Consider the following 27,725-nt stretch of genomic DNA (forward strand, 5'->3'; position numbering starts at 1 on the left):
GTCCAATTCTCCCTTTCCTCTCTTGATTTCTTCTTGACCATCTTCATATGCACCCTTCCCCAGTCTGTCTCACGTGCTCTCCTTGGGTACCTCAATCCTGTGAATTTATGGATCAGGGACCTATTTCCTTAGCTCTGGATTCTTCAATCACACATACAGCATCATTCTAACTGGACATGACCAATCTGAACTTCTCTTTTCTCCCAATGACTGCCTTGTTTTACCCAGGTCCTGTCCCCATTTATTTTCTGGCAAAACTCACAAGAATATCACAGAAGTGATACTGTTTTCCTCTCATTATATGTTTTCCTCAACTGGTGGTGTTAACTTTCATCACTTGATTAAGGCAATAATCCACTGACTTCTCCAATGTGAATTTAGTTTTTTCCTCTTTGTAAATAGTGTTTGGTTAGGGGGATACTTTGAACTGTATAAATATCCTGTTCTTCCTCAAATTTTCAACTACTAGTTTAGCATTTATTGATGTTTTGTGCTGAATTACTTATACAGTTGTCAAATGATATTTTCTAATTTCATCATTCCTTATACTTTAACTGGTATTCTATGGTATAAAAAAGTGTTTTTTTTCTCATTTATTTATTCATTTTTGTGTTTATAGCAGTATAGACTCGTATTACTGTTTTATTCAATTGGTTAAAATTCATTTCTATCATATGTTTATTTTGATGCTCAAATTGTCCTGGATTTGGCCAGTGGAAGATCCTTTAAGTGACTTATGTCTTTTTGACATATTGCCATCATTTTTTAAACACTTGCTATTTTCTGGCACAATAAAATATTCAAGGTTCATCTTATACTTTCCCTGATCCTGCCCTGGAATCTGCCCTGGAACTGCCATGAGCTCAGTTACCTTTCAGTGAGGAATAGTTCTTAGAAATCAAGATCAGGGGACAGGATATGTTCACTGCTAAGGGGGTGATGCTGTTTCCAAGCTTGTTGGTGCACGGAGCTAGGGAACATATGTATTGGCATGAAGTCAGTGCTTCCAATTTCTAATCAAGTGCCACACAATTCACTATAGTTTCGCCCTTTCCACATTTATATTTGTAACTTTCTCCTCCAATACTGACAAACCTCTCAGCATTATCATCCATGAAATTTGTCATATTTAATTTTTCGTATAATATTCAGTAATAAAAAGTTAATGCCTAAGATTTTTTAACTTGTAGATCATCTAAGAAACAATGGACAAAAGCCTGTTTGAACTAAATCTACCAAGTAACTAACCTGTGCTGATGTAGACCAATTGAGGGTAACACTAATATCGATTAAATAACCCACAGATGCCGATCAAATTATTTTGTGCCTTACAGACATGTGCTTCCACTCTGTGGCATGAAAAATGAGACTGCTCTTAAAACTAGACCTATCCCTAAAGGCAGCCATGGGGTCTACTTCTCGTAAGTATATGTCTGCATACAGGAGGAGAAACTGGTGGAATAAAATCAAAGTACTTTGAAGATAAGGGGTAAATGGAATTCTAAACAGACAACTAAAACCAAATGTTTTCAATGTTTTCAAAAGCTACATGCTATGTATACATAAGTACTCATACATAAAAAAGAAATAGATCGCATATATCGAATTGCTAACATTCAAGATCTATATTATGCAATTACATGTATATATATAGTGATTCATCATTTAATCTAAGATTTGAAAATTTTGGATTTTCATGTTTTTTTGTTTACTAAACTTTTTATTTTAATTCCAGTACAATTAACATACAGTGTTATATCAGTTTAGGTATACAACACAGTGAATCAACAATTCTATACATTACTCAGTGCTTATCATTATAAGTGTACTCTTTAATCCCCATCACCTATTTCACCCATGCCCTCATCTACCTCCCCTGTGATAACCATCCGTTTGTTCTCTATAATTAAGAGTCTGATTCTTGGGTTCTTTTTTTTTCCTTTGCTCACTTGTTTTATTTCTTAAATTCCACATATGAGTGAAAACATAGGTTGTTTCTTTCTCTGACTGACTTATTTCACTTACCACTATACTATGTAGTTCCATCCATGTTGTTGAAAATGCAAGATTTCATTCTTTTTTATGGCTGAATAATATTGCATAGTATGTACATGTATATATGTATATGTGTATACATACTACATGTTCTTTATCCATTCATCAGTTGATAGACACTTGGGTTGTTCCATAATTTGGCTATTATAAATAATGCTACAATAAAATAGGGGTGCATGTCTCCTTTTGAATTATTGTTTTTGTATTTTTGGGGTAAATACCCAGTAGTAGTGTGATTACTGGATCATAGGATAAGTTCTATTTTTAACTTTTTGAGAAACCTTTACACTGTTTTCCAGAGTGGCTATATCAGTTTGCAGTCTCACCAACAGCGCAAGAAGGTTCCTATTTCTCCACATCCTTGCCAACACTTTCTCTATGTTTTTTATTTTAGTCATTCTGGCAGTTATAAAATGATATCTCATTGTAGTTTTGATCTGCATTTCCCTGATGATGAGGGATTTGAGCATCTTTTCATGTGTCTGTTGGCCATCTGGATATCTTCTTTGTAGAAATACCTATTCATGTCTTCTGCCCACGTTTTCATTGGCTGATGTGTTTTGGGGGTGATGATTGGTATCAGTTCTTTATGTACTTTGATACTAACTCTTTATGAGGTAATGTCATTTGCAAATATCTTCTCCCATTGAATAGGTTGCCTTTTAGTTTTGTGTCAATTACCATTATGGCAATGATCACTTATGCTAATTATTAGTCACTTTAGTGTGTATTATATATTTCAAGTAATCAGGTTTTCAAATTCAACAAAAACATCATGTGACAAGTCACTTAAGTCCATCTAGGTAGAGCAAAACATATGATTTAACTTATAGGTGGAATCTAAAAAAACAAAACAAATGAACCAAAAACCAGAAAAAAAAGAAACAGATACAGAGAACAAACTGTTGCTTGCAAACAAAAAGGGAGTGGGGGGCATGGGCAAAATAAGAGATACAAACTTCTAATTATAAAATAATTAACTCATGGGGAGAAAAAGTACAGCATAGGGAATATAGTCAGTAGCATTATAGTAACAATATATGGTGACAAATAGCACCAGTTTATGGTGAGTACTACATGTTGTACAGAATTGCCAAATCACTATATTGTACAAGTAAAACGAATATAACATTGTATGTCAAATATATTTCAGTAAAAAAAAGGTTTTTAAAACTTCCAAAATAACCTCAATTTGTCCTTATTTTTCTCTCTCTCTCTCTCTGGCTAACCACTTTAGGAAAAGTGAACTGAAAAATAAAATTCTAGTTTGGTACATGGATAGTTTCCAAGAAACACTCAATGTTAATATACCAGACCAGAACATATAAAACTTTAATTGAGCCAAGTCTTTTCAATAAAAGATTGAATGATGAATGATTTTGACAAAGCCATGCTGTCTCCCTTCTTAATGTGGTTCCTACATTTCCTTGAAATTTAAAAAGGTAGTTTACTTGATCATATGTATCAGGTTATAATTATTTTCATGCGTAGGAACAAATGCCAGAAACAAATTAAAGAGGCCCAGTAATAATATTACATACACTTTTTAAAGATATCTTTTAGAACCAAGGAAAGATATGTTCACTGAGGTAAACTTAATTTGAATATATAAGGGGAAATAAACATCTCAAGGCAACCATCAGAATGCTCTTTATGGTTATTCTGTTTCTAATAGCTTCATAATTCTGTATGACTTATCTAAAAATAGCTTTATTAGTAAATAAGTGTCAAAAGTATAAAAATAACTACTATACATCCAATTTCATAGAAGTTGCATTAAATGCATTCATTATATTGAAGTCCCATGTGATTATATCATTACCATTTTACTAATATAAGGATTTCTCAGATTGGTAGTTTTCAAACATATTGTGTTATTAAAACTTATATTTATAATGATGCAAATTACTCATTTTTAAAACCACCAAACTATACTACCCAAGAAATATGATAAAAAGTATTGAGTTTAAAAATTGAGAAAACAGTGTGGAAAAATGTTAATAGGGAGAAGCGCTGAGTTATTTACTAGCATAATTGTATTATGTAGAAACAAGTAAATAAATAAAAATAGAGAAAAGTACAAAAATACAAAAGTATATTTTTATGTGTCTCTAATTATGGATTGATAAAGGAAAAAATATCCCAGCTATGAACCAAAACACAAATGAGAAAACCATAAATTCTATTTTGTACCAGATTCTATTTCCCATCACCTATTCCCTAATTCCTATTCTACCAAATGTATAATGTCTTTTATAAGGCATTTCACTTAAGAAGATGTATGTCAAAGTATTGCCTGATAGCTGACATTTTTAAATGTTTCACATTGTTTCACACACACACAAAAAAAGAAATAATTAGAGAAAAGCTATGAAGTGAAAATATGGAAAATACAGATTTGAAATAGTTAAAAAGCAATAAAAGACTTTACATTCTATCACGGTTATGAATTACCGAGATTGAAACACTTCAACCTAGAAATTATCAGGTTTCTGTGTACATGAGCATTCATTTTGTGAGAACTGAACATCCAACATTCTTGTGTTATGTGCATATTGCTTTATGTATTATACATCAATGAATAGTTACAAAAAATGCAACTACCATAAAACTTAGAAGAAATTAAAATAGACAAAAGACTGAAAAAAAAACTAAAAAGAAAACACTAGAACAAAAAGGAGTAAAGTCCTTCAATTACAAGGGATGATAAACTAACAGCAATAAACAATGAAATAGGAAACAAAGACAAAAAAGAGATGAAATGATCAACATAGACAAAAGCTGATCTTTTGAAAAATAACAACATGTAGCAAACTCTTGTCAGTAGCAAACTCTTGTCCTTACAGAACAAGAGAAAAGATACAAAAGTATAAGAAATGTATAAGGGAACCCGACTACACATTCAGCAGCTATTACTATTACATAACAAGAGGATTCTGTAAAAAAACTTCTTGTCAATAAATTTAAAAATTAAGATAAAACATTTCTTAGAAAACAGTTTTTCTAACACCGGTTCAAGAGGCATAAAATTGAACAGCACAAAAGTCATTTAATGGAGTCAATTAGTAATTAAAATCTATCCTTAAAAATAAAAACAAAACAAACAAGACTGGATAGTTTTACAGGTAAGTTCTATCACCCATCCAAGAGACAGATAATCCATATAAATAAGCTACATCAGATACATAAAGTGATAAGCTATTTTGAAAAACAAAAAGGTACAACACTTCTCAACTCATTTAATGAAGCTAATAAACCCTTATAATGACAAGAAGGCAAGGACATTATGAGAATGAGAAATCATAGGCCAAACTCACTTAAAAAGAGAGAGATAAAAATCCCAAATATAATATTAGAAACCAAATCCAGTATGCATAATCATAATAAAATTTACCACGATAAAGCTTGGCTAACAACAAAAATGGAACGATAGTTTAATATTAGATAATGCATTAATAATATTCTCCATGTTAACTGATTTAAGGTGAAATAAATTGGAAGTCCTCAACAGATACAGGAAAAAAAAAAACATATTCATTACTCATTGATTCTTAAAGAGTGAGAGAAAGAAGAAAAGAAAGCAGGGAGGGAGAAAAGAAAGGAGAAAGAGAGGAAAGAAGGAAATATCAACAGAAAAGAACTTTCTTACTCTGTTGATGGGTAGCAAACAGGTAAATAAAAGATTGCCCTTAATAGTGAAAATCATGAACAAGACAAAGATAATCACTATACTCAGAAATCCAGATGCTATAATGATATAATGGGAGTCAGGACATGGGAACTAGAGAGGAAAAAAAAAAGTTATTATTCACAAATAATACGACTGGGGAAGGGCAGAGAAAAACTATATGCAAATTATTAGAATCTGTACAAGATTCTTTGTAAGAGCTCAGCAAAGTTACAATTTATAAAGTCCATATACAAAAATCATAATTATTATAGCAATAAACATTTTTAAATATCTATAAATACTATGAATACCTCTAAAACATATGCAAGACCACTCATGGAACTTTTTTTAAGAGAACAGATTATTACAATTAAATAAGAGCAGTAATTAATGAGTATTTTGCTGAGTGCAATGGCAGGATCTAGTAAAATTTAAGATATGTATATGCCAGAACCATCAATTCCACTGCTTAGTTATATGAATCAGAGAAACAATGCTATATGTGCACGAAAAAACTAACAAGACTTACTCATTGCAACATTTTTAATAACAGCAAAAAAAATTTTTTTAAAGAATCCAAAGCCCTGTAAATATACCACAATTTATTCATCAATGAAATATAATACAGTTAAAATATGTGGGCAATGATACACGTGTTAACACATTTATGTAACATTTTAAAATATACAAATAAATAGCTGATACCATTTAGGGGAAATACCTATACATAATAAAAATGTTATATATATGTGTGTATATATATATATATTTCATGTTTCTTAATAATAAACATCAAAACATCAAATTCTTTGGTTATCTGGTGGAAACAAGGAAGACGGATACACCTGAGATCTCTTGCACAGAGATATTTAATTGGATCTGTTAACAGCATATAGTTGGGTCTTGTTTTTTCACCCAGCCTGAAAACATTTGTTTTAAGTGGAGTGTTAAGATCATTTTGTTTAATGGAATTGTGTTTGTGTTTATATCCACTATTATGTAATTTATTTTCTATTTGTCCCATCTGTTCTTTTCCTTGCTCTTCTTTACCTGCTTCTTTGGGATTAATTGAACATATTTTAGTATTCTACTGTATCTTCACTTTTAATCTGTAGTTATTCTTCTTTGTTTTGCAGTTCTAGTGGTCACTCTTGCATTTTTTATGTATATAAATTGCTTATCACTGTCTAGCTTCAAATAATCTTCTACTACATTACATATTGCATACAACAGTAAGCTTCCATTCCCCTTCCCCAGTCCTTTGGGCTATTATTGTCATGCATTACATCTACACGTATAATACATAAGTCAGAGCCAATATACTGGCTTTAAGCAATCAAGTATATTTTTAAAATTTTTAAAAATGAGAAAAATGTTTTTCATATTTACTGACATATTTACTATTTCCAGTTCTCTTTATTCATTGTATAAATTGATTATTTCATTTTCCTTTTTCCTGAAGAACTTACTTTAACATTTCTTGTAGTGCAAATTTGTGGCAATGAATTGTCTCAGCTGTTTTGTTTTATTTTGTTTTTTGATAAAGAAGTATTTGTTTTGTCCTTCATGCTTGAAGAATATTTTTGCTGGGTATAGAATTCTATTTTCTTTCAATACTTAACAGATGCCACTCCTTAGTCTTCTGGTTGGAACAATATTGAAGAACACTCTTCAAATTTATTTTTTTTCTTTACTTCATATGCATCCCCTGCTTTGACTATTTTAGATTTCTTTTATCACTGTTTTCAGCAATTTAATTTTGATGGGCTTTGCTGTCTGTGTTATCCTGGTTAGGGTTCTTTGGACAGTTCAACTAGCCTACCTAAGTTCTATCCTACCCTGATCTTGCAAACAATTACAACAAAATAAATAATAACAAAATCTTTTTCTAAGAAGACCATGTAAGCATTAATCTGAAGTCTGCTATAATTGTGTGAAATTTAGACAGTTAGCTTTTGTCTACACTAGTAAAGAATACCAATCTGGTTCAATACTCATATTTGAAAAGCAACACATCCACAAGATCAATGCTTCTCAGTATAACTCTAGAACTCAATAAAACAGAAGTATGCAAAGGACTGATATTTATTGTTCCTCATGTTAATTATGCTTGAATTATTTCCCCATCCATAAAACAACCTAAGTTTTGAAGAGGTTCTAAGAATCAAGACCATCACATTACTTAAAAATTAAACTTCATAAACATTTAATGAGTTCAAACTGTGGCCTAGGTGCATTTACATATGATAAAGAATCTTTAAAGCAGTTAGCCAGACGCAATCACTATAAATTTACCTCTGTTAGACCCAATTTATGCACTTGCCCAGATTCACTGACTACGATAGCCTCAATCACTTGCCCAGTGGACAACACCAACCATTACCTTCAGCTCACTTTGGCTTCCTCTGGGTGTGAAGGTGAAAGCACAACTTCCACTACCACATCCACATTCACAGGAATACCTACCAACTCCAACACCCACAGGAAGCCTGGCTCCTCACCAATTCCAAGATTACAATGAAGCCTGAGAGCACACAGTGTGAGAGTTTCCCCAACAACAATCTTAAAAGTACAAGGACAGTAGCATACTGTCAAAGGTGAGCTTTGACCAATGAGAAACAAAAGATGGGAAGAGGCTGGCAGATAAATTGCTTTCTCTTCCTCAGTTCAGCTACAGTTCACCTTTGAGCAGCATGGGGGTTAGGTGTGCCAAACCATCACAGAGTCAAAAATCCATGGATAGCCTTTAATTCCTCCAAAACTTAACTACTAATAGTCCACTGTGGACTGGAAGCCTCGCCAATAACACAGTCAACACGTATTTTGCATGTTATATGCATTATATATTTTTACAATAAAGTAAGCTAGAGAAAATACTATACTGTATTTATTGAAAGAAATCCACATATTTGAAATGCACAGTTCAAATCTACATTGTTCGAGGGTCAACTGTAATTGGTTTTGTATAGCATGTCTGGAGATTAACCACTTGAATAAACAAAAGTCTACGTTTTCTTATGCGGCTGTGGCCAGCTTAAGTAACCACCTTGCATTTGTCTTTCTTATCTACTGTTTTTCTTTTTTTTTTTTTTAACATTTCTCACTTACTCACGTCCCCCTAGTATTGCACCCAAGTTTAACCTGTACCTCAAACTCTGTTGTCTGATGAGCCTATATGAAAATTCATTACTAAATTTCTGTCACATCGATTCCTAAATATATTACAGCTTTTTGCAATTAACTGGGATACTCCATGTTTTCTCAAAACAGTTTTGAATGTACAATGGAGACGCAGAGTAACTCTGCCTAGAAATTCATAAGCTGCTTTTTAAAAATATAAATCTCAGTGTGTGAGTTCTTTATGTCTATCCTGTTCTAAACCCAGATAAGAAACATCTATGAAAATAGTGGCAGAGACATAGGAAGTGGTATGTCAAATGTAAATACAAAAATGTTAAGTGGATACAGCAAGAAAGACCTGATATTAGCTGTAAAAATAATGAAGTGACCTTGGAGCACTTAGTAAATCAAAGTCTGTGTACGGGTGGAATCTGTGAGCATGATGAAATATAACTCTTATGATTATGTTACATTAAATGACAAAAGAGGTTTCACCGATTTAATTAATATCTGTATCAGTTGACTTTAAAATAGGGATATTATCAAAGTGGGAGTCGTCTAATAATATGACCACTTTAAATCTTGGTTTAGAGGTCAAAGTCAAAGAAGTCAAAGAGATTCAAATTAAAAGGGATTTGATGCCTGAGAAATTCTCCACCGCTGGATGAAGCCACCTGGCAAGAAATATGAGTCGCCTGAAGGAGGTCAGTCAACTAAGGAGGAAATGAGGACTTCAGTCCTACAACCACAAGAAACTAAATTCGGCCAAAAACCTATATAAGTTTAGAAGCGGATTCTTTCACAAAGCCTTGAACATCTGGTTGGCATTTGGTTTCAAGTTTGCAATACCCTGAGCAGAGAACCCTGTCAAGGCTGCACTGGACTTCTGATCTACAAAATAGGGACCTAATAAATGGTTGTTGCTTTAAGCCATGAAGTTTATGGTAATTTTTAATGCAGCAATATAAAACTAATTAATATATAGGGGCACCTGGATGGCTCAGTCAGTTAAGTGTCCGACTTCAGCTCACGTCATGATCTTGCTGTTCATGGGTTCGAGCCCCGCGTCTGGCTCTGTGCTGACAGCTCAGAGCCTGAAACCTGCTTCAGATTCTGTGTCTCCCTCTCTCTCTCTGCCCCTCCCCCACTCATGCTCTCTCCCTCTCTCTCTGTCTCTGTCTCTCAAAATAAACATTAAAAAAAATTAAAACTAATACATACCTGGAAACAGGTCATCTAATATCTAGATTATTTAATCAGTTAAACATAGCTATGCAGGTTATTACTAGTAATTATTTTTAAAGACAAAAGAATGGTAAATTTTGTTATATGCTCTCCTAAACTATATTCTTATTAGTAAGTAAAAATGTCGCAATATTAACATATATTTTAATGGTTTCTATATTAGAATCAGTTGTTATTCTACTATGGCATTAGTACTCTACAAGTGGTATCTTTCCCACTGGCCAATTTTCAACAGTGTTGATAAAATCCTTCTTCAGATAAGTTAACATTTACCTCTGAATCAAGTACTCCAGAAGGATATTTCCAAAAGAGACAGATTATTGTCAGCAGTTTGCTATTTGCGCCATGAACAAACAGAATAATATTCACTGATGTTCATAACCAAAGGCCACAAAGCAAAGGAAATACATAAATGTTTTCTGAATTAAAAAATGCAATTATTTTAATATAGTTTCTAAATATATCTCATTTCATTTTCTTTTATACATTATTACTTCTATAATCATATGATTAAATATAGCTTCTCCTTCAGCCATGTCTTATAATAAAGGAGTTTATTTTATTTCTGCCCCAGCTCTTTGTATCCGAACTCACATGTCATTCAGATATATAAGGTACTGATTGAAAAAACATCTTTTCATCTTTATTCTTTTCAAATAATTTGGAAAACATGTACTTTGGATCTTCTGGTTAAAAAGAAGTAGAAAATGAATATAGGCAACCCCAGTCACATGGTCCTTAAATGCTCATTCATATAGGTATACATTGGGACCATGCAGCAATACAAAGAAAACCAGGGATAGTGACATATGTGATGTTTATTGGTATAGTTTCATACTTTCTATGGAATCACTTGCTTTGTTCAAGGTGAGAACACAAGCAATAGAATGCTAGCAGCTTTCACTGTGTTTCATGTCAATTTGTTTCTTAATTTTGCGAGTTGTATTTAAATTTTTACGAAGGCCACCTTAGGAACACTCATGCAAGGAAAGAATGGCATGTGTGCAATGAACTGTCATACTAGCATGAAAAGCATTCCTTATGAAAAGATAGAAAGGATGCACCAACAAAGAATTCCCATATCCTTCACTTAACACTTTTAACTGTATAAAGAATAAAGGAAGAATAAAAGATGTGTAATAAACTGAATTCATAAAATCAATTACAGGTACTCACGTTCTATGCGATTAAAAAGGGAGAGTGATGATTTTGTGAACTGAAGACTGAAGTTTAAAGGGCTTACTCAGGAATCAGAAACTCTCTGAAAATAAATTGGTTGCTACTAGTAATGGTTTATTTCAAAGATTTAAGCAATATGTTGGTCTTCATGATGTTAAAATAGTTTAACTGTAAATGCTATAGAGGCAATGAAAATTTTTAAATAAAAGTTTTAGTTTCAATTATTAAAAAGAAAAAATATATGTCTGACATAATCATGATTTGCAAAAATTTCATATTCAAGAAGATAAATAGTGGGTCTTGCTTTAATTTGACAAGGAAGTTGTGTAAGTTATCTCTACATAAATCAATAATCACATTTATTCACAATAAATCAATATATTTACAACAAAAAGACTCTGAAAAACTGTGTATGTGTGGGTGCATATGCTGAACAAACATGTGCAAAGATTTTATGTGTGTACAAGCATAGATATCCATTTAGTGTTATCATGTGCCCAAAGAGATAGCTCCATGTATTAAGTTTAGAGTATAAAATAAAATTAATTATTAAATTGGTTTTAAAAACTTCCTAAAATACGTCCAGGGAAATGTCTAGCAGCATTTATATTTAAAAATGGAAGCAAAAACTAGAAAATATAAAAGAAAAAAATATATCTGCTGGCAAATAACATAACTATTTAAAAAAAACACACACCTTAATGAAAAAGATGTCCTGGGCAGAAAGAAAATGACTAAAATAGCAAAACGGAAAATTAGAAAATGGTTTGTTCAATAACATAGGCTAACTTAATAAAAACCTACTCTACTTCCTAGAATACTTTGATGATATGAAAATGATGAGTAAATTATTTTTCAAGTGTGATGTATCTAGGAAATAGATCAGTGAAACAAAAAGAGTAATATCATCACAGCATACAAACAGAAAATTCACATATAGAAGGAAAAAATCACAGTTTACATTGCATTCATGTTTAAAATCAAACATCACTTTTTCACATTCTGAAGATTCCCCCCCCCCTAAATATGGAAAGAAAAACAAGCCAGGGCTTTAATATAATATTTTTTTTCCAACCTGGAACAGCTGCAAAAAACAAATCTTGCTGGAGATAAGCTTGGTTATAAATATCAACATTCCCTTTAAATAAGGGAGTCCAGTTTTCATACCATCTGCCTCTTTCTAAAAGGGAAAAAAATATGAAAATCATAAACTAGGACATTCTCTTTCAAATAAGGCATGTAAAAATGAATGTAGTAAAAAGGCTATGGACAGCTCTGAGCCCCTGCCTTCAAACTTGCCCTGTTTAGCTCAGATCAGAAGATAGGATTTCATGAACATAAACAACTCTTAGTCTATGAATAAAATGCCTAAATCAATTAATAAAGAAAAAAATGTTCCCAAACTTTTTCATATTATTGGCTATAATCACAATTTCTGATGAGGCCATATCTCTCCTTAATGCATTACATTCCTTACTGTTCATTTTTAAACTACATTTGCTACTTTTGTTACCTCTACTTTTTCCAAAACCTTTTTACAGCCTGTTCCAAAGACTTTCATGTTATCTCTTCCAGCACAAAAATCTAGTTACTAACAGAACTGGACTCTTCTTTTAATACAGATTCTATCCTCTGCAAAATCTTTCCAATGCTTCTCTCAACGAGTTTGGATTTTATCTTAAAACCTTTTTTTTCTTCTTTTGCCCTTAATTATTTTTCATTCTTTGTTAACGACCTTGTGATTGAACATTTTAATTTTTTACTGTACCACATCATTACTACTTCAATAATGAAGTCCATAAACCGTATCCATTATTTAACTCCTTAAAGCATTCATAAGAAAGAATTAATGAAAGATGGCCTACCGAATAGAGCGGTTCAGAGTGGTCTACTAGAGACGTGTACGTACATAAAGGAATATCCTGTATAGCCACACTAAGATCGCTGGAGAGAAAGGAGAAGAAACCCAAGACCGAGAGAAATGGCATCCTCTATTTTAACAATATATGTAAGTGTTTAGTCAATTCCTAGAATTACAGTGGTAAGGATTCTGAAAAGCTACTGTAACAAAGGCACCTGGGGAGCCCTGGCATAATTCATTCTCCTTCTCATATTTATTCTCTGCCTTCCTCTTTTTCTCATACACACATAAAGGCACACTGATATAGCTGAACAAAAAGAGCAAAATTGAATCTTCAATCATGAGCATTTGCAGTTATTTTAAGGTGCTAAGACTGCACTTAAATGTGTCCTTCATAGGAAAAAATGTCTTAAGTCTTTTTTTTTTTTAATTCACTTTCATTCCATTTTAACCATGGACCACCCAGGTCTGTAATTATGCAAAACAAAGTTCTTTTACAAATGACAAATGACATTTAATTGCTTTCTTGGAATGATGCATCCTCAGTGTGCAAGGAGGGAGGAGGGAAAGATATGTCTTCAAAGTAATGGTCAATAACATTTAATCTCAAATTAATTATTTAAAATAAACAATCATTTTAAATAATCAATATTTCATCCTTTCCATGATTTGACGTAGGCACTACAAAATGATATAAACTATCAGGTTACCAGTACTGCAACAGAAAAGTTATCTTACCTTAGATCTATCAACTACTTAAAAATATTAAAAAAGACTTTTTCATATTAAATCTACCCTACTGTTTATTTTCTGAATTCCCTCCACTAGAACATAGTACCACAAGAGCAGGGATATTTGTTTTTATAACTAAAAACCTGTAACGATTAGAAGAATGCGGTACACAGCAGGCACTCAATACATGTTTTTGAGTAAATATTTTTCAAAACACTATTACATTAGCTTAAATCATCCACACTTTATTGTTAGTTACTGTAAACACATAAAAATGCTTTGAGTTTTAAAATATTACTATGCATTCTCTATCTCTTATAGGAATATGAGTGTTAACTTTTCTCTACTTTAACTCATTTCCCTCTGGTTCAATCATTTTTTAGTTGTTTACCAAGCTAAACTCATTTACGATTTTTAAAGTGGACACAGTAAGAATACCTATCCCACATGGCTGTTGTAAGCAGTAAATTAAAGAGCTAAATATATAAAGTACTTAACATGGTGCTTCTCACATAGTAAGTGTTCATGAAATGTTATTAGTATCATTATGTCATGCTGGTTTAATCAGTTACTTGCTGTTGAGGTACCTCACAGTCCAAATGGTTTTTATAAACAAAAAACAACCCGAACTTGATGACCTCACATTCATTTAAAAAGTCAATGAGCTCCCTTATAGTTAAGTTCTCAGAGTACAAGAATGGTCTAAGAATATACTATGTCTGTACTAATTTAATTACATAGAAACTGTACACTTTCTGCCATTACTTGGTCTCCTAACCATCTTCTATTATCAGCTAAGTGGCTCCAACAAAAGTATCTTTGGACAACTTTTAAGATGCCAAATTACATATGCTGTCTTTTTGTCAGAAAATATTGGAAATTCTGGATTAAGAGAGTACCAATTTCATGCTTACGGTATATGCACATAATGAGTACTCAAAAATACTTTCTACAATGGAAGAATTCTAAACAAACAAACAAAAGCTTAAATACTAGTCCTCAGTTTTAAAACTGATAACTGTATCTCTAGTCTTTGTCAAGAGTTCTAAATTACCCTTCAGTCTAAGAAAAGAATCTTTTCAGGTCAACTTTTCCATCACTTCTTTGTTATTCTCTCCTCAGGAGTTGTACTAAATGTTTACATTTTTCTCCACGACATGCATTGAGCAGCTGAGTATGTTCCTTAGAGCAGTAGTTTGATATTAGATAAAACTAGCTCTGCCATCAAGGTCTTAAAACTTTCATTTGCAATAATAAATGTAACATCCCAAATATTTTAACCATGGGTTTAATACACAATGGCAAACAAGAAACATGATTTTAGAATATCCTTTAAATTATAGTACATTCCAAATGACATCTTCTGAAAACTTCTTTAAAAAATATCACAAATATTCTAATACTTTCTCTACTTCTTTTCAAAATTTAAAATTCACTGTCGCATTATAGTACTTTATTTGAAAATCTAGCATAAAAGAATGATCCCATAAAAGCACTGGATAACTACCTCATTAGTTTTAGAAATTTTTATTCCCTCTGTTATGAAGTGATTGGGTCCGTATTATCATGTTAACCAAAATTTGAGGGCTAGAGCTAGATTATATCTCATGAGTCCCTTTAATGGAAGCAGCATACACAAATGTCTTTTAAAGTGTACATTTTTGAGTTATTACTGATCTCTAAACAATTTAAAGAAAAAGAAACTGGAAAATTCCCAAAGCAATTTTTACAGTAAAATATATAATCTAATTTGTTATAAGTGCATAACACTTCCAGGAACTTCTCTCCCCCAAGTCAACGGTATGTCCCATCTGACTCAGTAGCCATTACAACCTGCAGGGCTCTCCTGAAGTCTTCTATCCCCCTTCATTTTATTCTACGCATATGAGCTTATTTCCCAAGTCACAAAGAAAATACAGACCACTAGGTAAGAATCACTCACTTGCAAGCTTGCTCTAGCTCACTCACACACCAACATACACATTGATACACACACCAAACACACGTAAATCCACACACACGTGCTAAGGTAAAAACACTGTCAGGTCATTACCTCTACTATAGCCTCAGTGTAAGAAGTGTGTTGTACCAAGGCTCCCCCGGTGCCCTGGAGTCCACCCCCATGTATATACTTTTCCTGCCTTTTTACCTTTTGTTCCCCTCTTTTACCATTTCTTCCATCATTGCCTTCATCAGGCATCTCACCAGCATTACTGCATTAGTATCATTACTGGTCTCGTTGTCTCTGGTCTTGCTTCCCTCAAACTATCTCCCACACTGCTTCCAGCATAATCTTTCATAAATTAAGTTTAATCAAGAAAATCCCCTGAAGTATATTATATCATTCAGTGCTTCCCGGTGTCCTTTAGGATGGAGTTCTAATTCCATAGTTTGGTATATTCTGACCCCTGTTCTCCTTCCAAACTCTTTACCTGTCTTAATCCAACACCAACACTTTGAATTGCATACAGTTCCTTGAAATTGTCACACTACATAACAGCTTACTGCCTTTGCCCATGCTCTTCCTTTGTCTGAAAATGCTTTCAGATACTTCTTTACCTGGACATCTTATACTCCTTTAAAACAGTAGAAAGGTATAGCAGTCATTAATTCTACTCACATATCTTCCAAATCTCCTTTCCCTCTGGGTAGAGACAATATTGCACTTCATAGTCCCCCTTTTGAAATTTGTTATGACCAATGTGTCACTGCATAATTAGCCACTCTCTTCCCATTGCTGCATCTGGGTCATGGAAGTACATGAGCTTTCCTACCAACACGTTTTGGATGTGTAGTCTGTGTGAGAAAGAAACATTTGTTGAGTTAAGACACTGTGAATTGGGCTTGTTTGTTCCTACAGCATAACCCAGGCTATTCTGGCTGATACAAAACGTTCCTTTTCCAGCAAGCCTTCCATGAGCCCAACACAGTCTGATTCAAATGCTGTTTCTCCAAATGCAGACAGTATCGTATTCATACTCTTACCATAACACAACACTGTAGTGAGATGGCTGCTGTAACCATCTATATCCCTTCCAACAGTACTTCTGAGGGCAGGAACTGTGTATTTCATCTCTGTTTTGTCACCAATTAGCATAGTGCTTCGCTCATGATAAGTGCTTAAAAAATGTTTGCTGAATTAACCGCTCTTTCATTAATTCACTCATCGAGGACAAAGGACTACTCTAGTTGCTACAGATAGAGCAAACCCAGAGAAAACAAAAATACCTGCCCTCGTAGGAACTAATATTCTTGTGAAGGACAATGACAATAAGCAAGACAAATAAGTATAAAATATATAGTTCATTAGATAGTGATAAATGCTAAGTAGAAAATATAGAGCAGGGATATTTAGATGGTGACCAGGTAAGATCTCATTTAGAAGACGATCTTTTAATAAAGACCCAAAGGAAAGTGAATAAGTTGGCTATGAAGATATCCAGGGAAGAGCAATTCAGTAGAGAGAATAGTATAAACCCTGAGATGGGAACATGCCTGGCATGTTCAAAAAACAACAAAGGAGGGGCGCCTGGGTGGCGCAGTCGGTTAAGCGTCCGACTTCAGCCAGGTCACGATCTCGCGGTCCGTGACTTCGAGCCCCGCGTCGGGCTCTGGGCTGATGGCTCAGAGCCTGGAGCCTGTTTCCAATTCTGTGTCTCCCTCTCTCTCTGCCCCTCCCCCGTTCATGCTCTGTCTTTCTCTGTCCCAAAAATAAATAAACGTTGAAAAAAAAAAATTAAAAAAAAAACAAACAAACAACAAAGGAGCCAGTATGGCTGAGCAAGTGAGTCATTAGAGATGCGATTAGAGCAGTAACAAGGAACCATCTCTTGTAGAGACATATAGGCCAGTTTAAGAGCTTTAGCTTTTATCTTGAGTGAAATAGAGAGTCATTGAAAAGTTCTGAGCAGAGGACGAGGTGGAAGAGGACAGCAGAAGATAAGGTCGGAGATATAACGGGGGCCCACATTCTTTGATTCTATAACATACTTCCTCTTCCCACAAAACAGGCAAAAAGAGGATATACCAATTAATCAAGAAAGATTAAAACTGACATTGAACGACATTTTATGATGATCTTAATCTGTTCATTACTTACTATGCAGGGACACTGATTATGATCCCTACATGATTACCAAAATATAGTAACGTACCAAAGTATCACAGAGTACCAAACATCAAGAGATATCAAATATTTAATGTAGAAACAAATCCTAAAAGATAATTAATGATAACAAATGATTCAAAAAAGATTTCAGATACAGATTTATAGTTCTATGGATCTTGCTTTATTTACTTGGATTTGCCCAAATACCACAAAATAAATATAAGTAAAAACATTCCCCTATTGTAATACTGCCTTCCATAAGAAAGACTACCTTCCAAACTCAAGTTCATTGCCAGAAGCAAACAAACCAAAACAAGGAAAACAAGTGAAAGAAAACAAACCACAAGTCAAAACACCTTTTGCCAAATGTTAGATCAAATAAACACACCTTGTGTTGTGTCCTTGATGCTGCTAAGTCCGAACTCTGGAGAGCTGCCAAGGGGTAAGATGTTTCCAAAGGCAAGATCTTTACTGAAGAAGCCGTGCTTGCATTCCTGGCAAATTCAATTCCAGATACCAATAACAATGTTCTTGGTTGCTTTTTCTTACTGGAATTCAAAGTAGAGTATATGGAAATATTAAACAGATGATCTCCAGTGCCCTAATGCCCACAAAATAAAAACACTGTGGTAGCATTTTCCAAGAAGTGTTTCTTGGTTTGCTAAGTCTGTTATAGATTCAATTGAATTAAGCTTCTCTGGTCAAATATACTCAGAAAAATGTTCCATACTATGCCTCTTTTTCACAAGGCATACCTTCTAAAAAAAAAAAAAAAAAAAAAAAAAGGTCCTGAGAAGTTGTGTAATAGGAAAATCTTTTTAAACTTACTTGACCCAGCGTGTCTCAAATATATTTAAAGACCCCCTTTCCACTGTAATAAATAGTAACATTATTTCTACAGACCACACTTTAAGAATGGTTCATTCATTGTATGATGATTATCTGAAAAGTAGTGAGAGATGTGTTCACTATATTTTAGAGTTGAATATGTGTGCAAAGAGACCAATTTTAATTTGTTCTCTGTTATTGCAATTTGTACAGAGTTAACCTATAAAAATAATTTTTAAAAAATATAAAAATAATTTAATAAAACCATAAATATTAGATGTTACTTTCTAAACTAAATGCCCATTAAAAAGCAACAAAGAAAACAAATAACATATGATTTATTCATTTTTTTTTCAACAGATATTTACTGAATATCTGTTATGTGCCAGGCACTGAACTCATCTCTAGTTTTATGTCACAATTGCTCATATATATAAGAGTATCAAGTTTAAATGGTTCCAAACCACTCATAATAATAAAACCAACTCAAAATTTAACCCCAAGTATTTGAGAACACAAGTTTCACTAATTCTAATCATATCATTAAAAATAGCTTTCAATGTTGAGGATGTTTTAAATAGTGATAATAATCCAGGTCAACATGAAAATATGAAAGCACATTATTTTTTATTTTTATTTTAAAAAATGTTAATGTTATTTTTGAGAGAGAGAGACAGAGAGACAGAGCATGAGCGGGGGAGGGACAGAGAAAGAGGGGAAACAGAATCTGAATCAGGATTCAGACTCTGAGTTGTCAGCACAAAGCCTGACGCAGGGCTCCAACCCACAAACTGTGAGATCATGACCTGAACCAAAGTTGGACACTTCACCAACTGAGCCACCCAGGCACCCCTGAAAACACAGTGTTTAAAAAAAAATGGTACTGCAAAAGAATAAAACTGAAGTTCTGCTTCATACTATACACAAAAATTAACTCAAATGAATCACAGACCTAGATGCAAATACTGAAATAATAAAATAGAAGAAAAATAATAATATAAGAAATAATAGAAGAAAAAAAAATAAAATAGAAGAAAACAGAGGAGTAAAACTTCATGACCATGGGTTGGGCAATAGTTTCTTAGATACAACACCAAACATACAAGCAACAACAACAAAAAACAGGTACATTGGACTTCATCAGAATAAATAAAAACTTTTGTGTTCCAAAGTACATAATCAAGAAAGTGAAAAGACAACCAACAGAATGGGAGAAAATATTTGCAAATCATATATCTGACACGGGTCTTATATCCAGACTAATGAAGAACTCTTACTACTCAAGAGTAAAAATGCAAATAATCCAATTTTAAAAAGGGCAAAGGATTTAAATAGAGATTTCTTCAGAACAAAAACAAACTGTCAATAAGCACATGAAAAGATGCTAAATTTCATTAGTCACTAGAGAAATTCAAATCAAAAGAGATACAATGAGATACCACTTCACTAGACAGATATTAAGAAGTATTGGTGAGGATATGAACTAGACCTTCATATATTGCTGGTGGGAAAGTAAACCGGTCTTGGAAAACAGGCAGTTCCTCAAAAAATCTTAGAGTAACCATACGATCCAGCAATCCCACTCCTACGTATTTGCCCAAGGGAAATGAAAACATACATCATGTCCATATAAAAACTTATACGTGAATGTTCATAGCAGCAATATTCTTATAGTCAAAAAGTGGAAACAATCCATGATGAGTAGATAAATAAAACGTGGTATAACCATACAATGGAATATTATTCCACCATAAAAAAGAATGAAATATTACTACGTGTTACCCCATGGTAACTCCATGGTTAGCCCACGGTGAACCTTGAAAACATTACGCTAAGTGAAAGAAGCCAGTCACAAAAGTCCAATTAATACATTATTCCTATTGTTCACCTTACAGTAAGTGTCCAGAATGAGAAAATCTATAGAGATAGAAGACAAATTAACAGTTATATAGGGCGGCTGAAAGTGAGAGCAAAAGAGATGGGGCATGACTGATAACGGGTACAGGGTTTCTTTTTGAGGTTATTTAAACATTTTAAAATTAGATAGTGGTGATGGTTGCACAACTCTGTGAATATCCAAGAAACTACTGACTTGTACACTTAAAAAATAAATTTAATGGTTCTGAATTATATCTCAATAAAGTTGTTGCTAAAATGAAAAAGTATAATAATATATATAGTTCTTATCTAAAATGGGCCAAAAAATAAAAAGTAAAATTAAAATAAAAAAATAAATAAAATAAAATAAAATAAAATAAAATAAAATAAAATAAAAAATACAATAAAATGTTTGGGCCAGTTGTGCCTTGGAGGTTTTCAGATTATAGAAAAGTAATATATCCCATTTACCATAATTACATAACACTCCTGGAGGAAAGTAGGGGCAGCACATTAATATTTCATAGTAAAATCTTATCAATATTAACACTGACTGGAAAAATAAAGATGACATAAATAGTCCCATGCTATTTTAAGTATGGTTTTGCCTCAATTCAATTTATGCAAACTTGGAAAAAAATTTATTTTGCAGAACTTTTGGATTTTGAAAATTTGAATAATGGGTATTGGACACTTATTAATGATGATGACAAATATTAGCAACAATAATGATATCAGCAGATTCCATTTGTGCTTTGCACGTCACATGTATTATCAGAAAGTCTCGTAACATTTATGTGGGACAAGTACAATTAACCCCCAATGAGAAAACTAAGTTTCCTAATGATTAAGTGAGTTTTCCAAGCATACACAGTTAACAAAGGGCACAGATTTGAATGCAATCTATCCGATCACAGAGTACACTCACTTTCCTCTATAAGGAAGAGTATATCCATATCATCCATCTGAGATATAGATTTCAAACCTATAAAATGGAGAAAAGAACTGTTCTATGTATCACAGAGATTACTGTAAGGATGAAATGAGATTGCTTTTATGAAAATAATGTGTTAAATATAAGGATCTATATAAATGTGGGACAATATTACCTAGAAAACTATTTTTTATTACATATCAAAATCAATGTTTAAAATGAGATATGGTTTTAATGAAATTCTTTAGAGGCATTCAAAACAAATACGCTTATTTTATTAGAAGAAATGCTAAGCATTAAACATTGCTTTTTAAATATATAAGAAAAGAAAATCCCAATATGTTCAAGGGATCCATAACTAAACATCTATCATCTCAAATTCTAATAAAGTTTTTATAAGCCATATATAACACTGGTGCAGTGTGCTGACATAATACATTATGTTTGGTCTTTTAAAGTAGTTCTGTGTAGACAGGAGAAGCCAGACAGATCTTTTTTTTTTTCCATTATAGGCAACTTTTTAATCTTTTGAAAATTTAAAATTATTTGTTTATTTAGCAACCTGCTCACAAAAGTTTCCATACCACATAAGTTCCTACGATAATTAGTGGATTGCCTATGTATCCTTCCTCAAGGAAAATTCTGTTATAAACAGGACATATGTGGGTATAGCCCAATGCAACTTTTGTTCCATGACTGTATATTCATAGCATTAAAAAAAATTTAGGGAATGCTGTATTTGAAAAGTTTAAGAACTATTATTGTAAAATACTGATCTGATCATGTTGGCTCTACAGCACAAAAATCTAAAATGGATCTTCACTGCCTATAAGATAAAAATTGCTTTGTGTAGCACATGACAGCTTTCTCAGCCTGGACCATGGTTTTTATTGCCTCAACTCTAGCTACTTTTCTCCAAATTGTGTTCCAGCCAGTGAATTTCTTTCATTTCCCAACTATGTGATCCTATTGACAGCTTAGTAGCTTTACAAATATTGTTCTCTTTGCCTTGTTACCTTAGCCCCAGCCTTATCTACGTTAAATTCACAGGCATCCTTCCAAACCTTGTTCCAAAGCCACTTCCTCTATATAATTCATCTGTACCTGCCAAACAAATCTTTGCTGATTAACTGATTGATACATACCTCACTTGTTAAATACAGTACATGCTTATCTCTATAAACACATAGATTTTTGGCATACAATAATAAAATGCTACTATTTCTAACAGTACTGCGATATTTAACTGAATGTCTTTGGAAATGAAATTCTAAAATCTTCACATGAATATGTTTCATTTAAGGCACAGAGGTACAAAAGAGAAATTTTGTATGATTAAATGTAAAAAATAATAGACTTGTTTTTTTTTTTTAAATTTTTTTTTCAACGTTTATTTATTTTTGCGACAGAGAGAGACAGAGCATGAACGGGGGAGGGGCAGAGAGAGAGGGAGACACAGAATCGGAAACAGGCTCCAGGCTCTGAGCCATCAGCCCAGAGCCCGACGCGGGGCTCGAACTCTCGGACCGCGAGATCGTGACCTGGCTGAAGTCGGACGCCTAACCGACTGCGCCACCCAGGCGCCCCAATAGACTTGTTTTTAACGCCAGTCCATAGAAGACCAAAGAAATGCTAGGGTAAGCAGAACATTGAAGGGCAATTGCTGAGTAAATCTGGGTGCCTTGAAATAAAAAGAAAATTCCATTTTTTTAAGTTTACAGTTTAGGTCAGGAGTTGCCAAATTTTCCTATAAAGGGCCAAATTGTAAATTTTTAGGCTTTGAAGGTTGAGAAGCAAAATCAAACTATAATTGTCATAGCAATTCCTAGTGCTCTGAGCAGTGCAAAGCAGCACAGCCACACATTTGCCTATCTGTTGCAATTACTCCACACTGGTATTTTAGTGCCACATACAATATGTAAACAGACGTGTAGGTGTGTTCCGGTAAAACTTCATTTATTAACAAAATTTGAATTTCGTGCTTGCATTACAAAACATTATTGCTTTGTTTTGTTTTCCCCCCAACCATTTAAAAATGTAAAAACTATTCTTGGTTCACGGGTCATAGAAAAACAAGCACTGAGCCAGATTTGGGAAACCCATGGATCCAAGTTTGCTGAAGAATGCTTTAGGTATAGTTTAAAGTCTATCCATCCTCTTAAATTACCAGGTTTCATCTCTGGCATATATAAATCATAAAATCACAAAATGTGATTTACATCTGGATTGTTGTTGCTGAATTAATTTTTATGCTACAGGTGTTTTCATGCAAGCAATTTTTTACATTCATAGTCAATTTTTAACTAGATTTGACATAATTATTTAGAGCCACATCAATATTCTAGAACTCTAGGATATACTATCAGCTTTTTTTTTTAATATGCCATGGCTTTTACATTTACATCACCTTCTAATAAATTGTTGTAGGTCTTAGGTTTTCTCCCCCCACAAAAAAGGAAACAGGGTGGAGTTTAAGGTCCCTTATAACCTTAGGAGTGGTTTTCTGTGCCATTACACAAGAAATACAATCTGCATGGATATTAAAAAAAAGAAAACAGAAAACCCTCTTAAGAATGTTGCTCTGTTGTCTTCTGCTATTTAATGCTATAGGAAAGGAGTCTGAGACCAGCCTAACTTTTGTTTCCTGACGGTAATATGCTATTTTTCTCTCTTTCTACATATATGAAGCATTTTTTCTGTATCATTATACTAATTTAAAAAATTTTTGATATTGTGTCTCTTTGAGTCGTCACATCTTATGTAACTCCTTTCTGCACCCATGACTTTTTCAGCTCAAAAAAGTTTTGATTCCTGTTACCTCTTTGCTTATAACTTTTTTTTTTCTTTCAAATACTGTCTTCTCTTCATTAGGAACAATTGTCAATAGTATAGTCTCTTCTTCAAAAACCCTAAATTTTCATAGAGTGGACCTCATTCTTTTTCTTCCACATATCAACTTTCTTTTCATGAATTCAATATTTACGTTAGGAGGACTTTTCAAGTCTATTTTTCATACTGATTAAATTTTCTGCAGGAATATCAATTCTGTTCTTTACTGCCTCAAATATAGATTTTTTAATATGTCATTGTGGTAGGCAGAATAATGCATCCCTCAAAGATGCCCAGGTCCTGATTCCCTAACCTGTGATTATGTGAATATTACCTGTGAGGATTACATGGCAAAAGGGACTGTATGGATGTGATTAAATGAAGAACCTCAAAAGGGAGAGATTATCGTGGATTATCCAGGTGGGTCTTTAAAAGCAGTTCACTTTTCTTAGCTGTGGTCTGGACGGGATTTGACTACAGAAAAATACAGGGATATAATGTTGCTGGCTCTGAAGATGAAGGGAGTCATAATCCAAGGAATGTGAGCAGCCACTAGAAGCTGGGAGAGGCAAGGCAACAGATTCCCTCCCAGAGCCTCCAGAAAGGAACGCAGCCTTGCCAAAACCTTGATTTCATCCCAGTGAGACCTATTTCAGACTTCTGAACTGCAGATTAAGATAATGAATTTGAGGTTTTTAAAGTCACTAAATTTGTGGTAGTTTGTTAAAGCTGGAATATAAAACTAATACAGTTCTCATTTTTAGTTTTTCCTTATCTTTTTGTTTTACCTTACAGTCTTTCTACTGTCACCTAATCATTGTCTGCTCTTCTTATACGGAGTTCTCCTGCCCATAGAGACCATGAATTCTTGCACATGCTACATGTCAAAGAACTTCCTCAAATGTTCTTTAGCTTAAAATTCTTCCTTGTTTTTCACAGGTATGCCCCTGAGTCTTCTGCTGATTACCTTTTCCTTGGGTTTGTGGGATTTTTTGTTCCACTTTATTCATTTCGAATGCTGTTATCCAGCATATTTTGGCTTTGCAAGAGACTATAGACAGGTGCCTGGGTGGCTCAGTCGGTTAAGCGTCTGACTTCAGCTCAGGTCATGATCTCACGGCTTGTGAGTTCGAGCCCCGCATCGGGCTCTGTGCTGACAGCTCAGAGCCTGGAGCCTCTACAGATTCTGTGTCTTTCTCTCTCTCTCTCTCTCTGCCCCTCCCCTGCTCACACTCTGTCTCTGTCTTTCAAAAATAAATAAACATCTAAAAAAAATTAAAAAAAAAAGAAAGAGACTATAGAGATCATTTCTACACAGTCCTCTTTTCCAAATGTATGTATGTATGGGAGGTGTGAGGGTGGAATATTGAGGAGAGGAGAAAAGGCAGATAACGGACCCCTAGAAAATGACAATATGCAATCAGAAGCTGGTTCTTTTCTTTAATTCTTTTTTAATTGTTTTAAGTTTATGTATTTATTTTGAGAGAACAGAGAGAGCACAAGCAGGGGAGAGGCAAAGAAAGAGGGAGAATCCCAAGCAGGCTCCCTGCTGTCAGCACAGAGCCTGACAGAGGGTTCAAACTCATGAAACTGTGAGATCACGACCTGAGCCAAAATCAAGAGTGGGAGGCTTAACCAACTGAGTCAACTGGGTGCCCCATAAACTGGTTCTTAAAAAAAAAAAAAACCTGATATGCCCCTGCCCAGAGACATTCATGCTATATTGAACCACTGTGAATAATGAGAATGTACTATAATGCTCAAGCACATTCTTCATAAAAATGGAAGAACACCACAAATCTTCAATTCTAGATATTCACATATAAGGAACTTGATGCCTGGAACATTATCACCCCCTCACCCCCAAATAATTTATCTATTGCTGGAGCCTAGTCTAAAACTTTCAGTCCAGTGTGCCTTCTGTCTAGTGTAGGTTATAAACTGTAATCCACAATTAGGATTTTGTCACAGGTATCCATATAATTTATCAGTCTACAACCAGCAGTATCTGAATATTTTTAATATCTAAAATACGTTAAAAAGGGTTTTCTTCCTTTTGTCTTTGCCAAAATTTTAAGGTCTTCAGTCCAATTGGACATGCACAACTACGTCACTGCATAACACTATTATAGAAGAACTAAGTTGCTGTTTATTCCTGCTGTCATTCTCCATGTTCAGTGGCTTGAAAATACATAAGATCCTCTCATTTACAGGAGGTTCAACAAAACAGAATTTGTTAAACCTCTGAGTACACAGTATTTATCTTTCTATTGTTTTTTAGCATTTCCAAGTTAAGAAGCTAAGAAATCATCTTCTTTTTCAAGAAAATATATACCTATTGCACTCTATCATCACAAAGGTACTTAACATTTCTGGGGCACCCGGGTGGCCCACTCAGTCCATTAAGCCTCTGACTCCTGGTCTAGGCTCAGGTCACGATCTCAAGGTTTGTGAGATCAAGCCCCATGCTGTGCTGACAGTGTCTGGACCCTGTTGGTATTCTCTTTCTCCCTCTCTGCCCCTCCTCTATGCTCATTCTCTCTCTCTCAAAATAAATAAATAAACATTAAAAAAAGATACTGAACATTTCTGTCATACAAGAAAGGATTAAATGCATGTACCAGGTGTGAAAAGATTTAGCTCTTAGACTCTAGATCCTTCTCTGTTCAGTTAGAAATGTTTTGAGGATATCAAATATTATAAAATATGCATTAGTATTTTCTATTAACATTGTTTTAGTCATTCTTGGAAAATACCAAAAAATAGCTATTTTCTAAGCAGTATTTTTATTAAGACCTTCACACTTAGAGCTTAATCTATTGACGACAAAAACAAGAACACAGAAGAACAAAGACTAGGGTGAAATCTCGTCTAGCCTCATGCCTCCATGTAGAGGAACTTCCACTGGAACAGCAGTTCTCAAAGGACATGTTTTTGGCCTTGGAGTGTGGGAAGAAAATTCTTCATTGAGCTGGACCTCTATGTTACACAATACTTACCATTCCTAAACTTCAGGGTCCCAAAAGCCATAAGCTTTTAAAGACACAGTAATAATTTAAAAACACCTCCACTTATTTCAAAAGACCCAAAGGGATCATCTAGGGTGGAAAATCAGAGCACTAGGTTAACAGTCCTGGCCTCAGATCCTACTCCTATCCACAGCTTCCCAACGTGAGAGTTATCTGATTGGTGACTGGCGGCTGAAATCCACTGGTCCATATTACTCCAATGGGTAGATATTAGCTATTAGAAACCTGTCAATACTAGAGTTTTTCCTTCTTTTACT

At 33.8% G+C, this 27,725-nt stretch overlaps 1 protein-coding gene across 6 annotated transcripts in view; it reads right to left on the reverse strand.

The window, feature by feature from the left end:
• The window catches only part of TRIQK (triple QxxK/R motif containing), a 139,502-nt gene that overhangs the window by 108,811 nt on the left and 2,966 nt on the right, over positions 1–27,725 (reverse strand). For 3 of the 6 annotated variants that reach the window (XR_006300506.1, XM_043601360.1, XM_043601359.1), the window contains exons 2-3: positions 18,359–18,518; positions 16,483–16,658 (exon numbers count right to left, since the gene is read on the reverse strand). The exons of 1 other annotated variant lie outside the window; for it this stretch is intronic. Coding sequence is in view for 2 of the 5 variants with exons in the window: in XM_043601360.1 (XP_043457295.1) it covers positions 16,483–16,533 (51 nt within the window). In the remaining 3 variants the exon portion in view is untranslated. The remainder of the gene's footprint in view (positions 1–16,482; positions 16,659–18,358; positions 18,519–27,725) is intronic. 2 more of the 6 variants (XM_043601362.1, XM_043601361.1) reach the window with 1 other exon arrangement.

The sequence above is a fragment of the Prionailurus bengalensis genome, chromosome F2 (genome assembly GCF_016509475.1).
Source record: "Prionailurus bengalensis isolate Pbe53 chromosome F2, Fcat_Pben_1.1_paternal_pri, whole genome shotgun sequence".
NCBI classification, from domain to species: domain Eukaryota; kingdom Metazoa; phylum Chordata; class Mammalia; order Carnivora; family Felidae; genus Prionailurus; species Prionailurus bengalensis.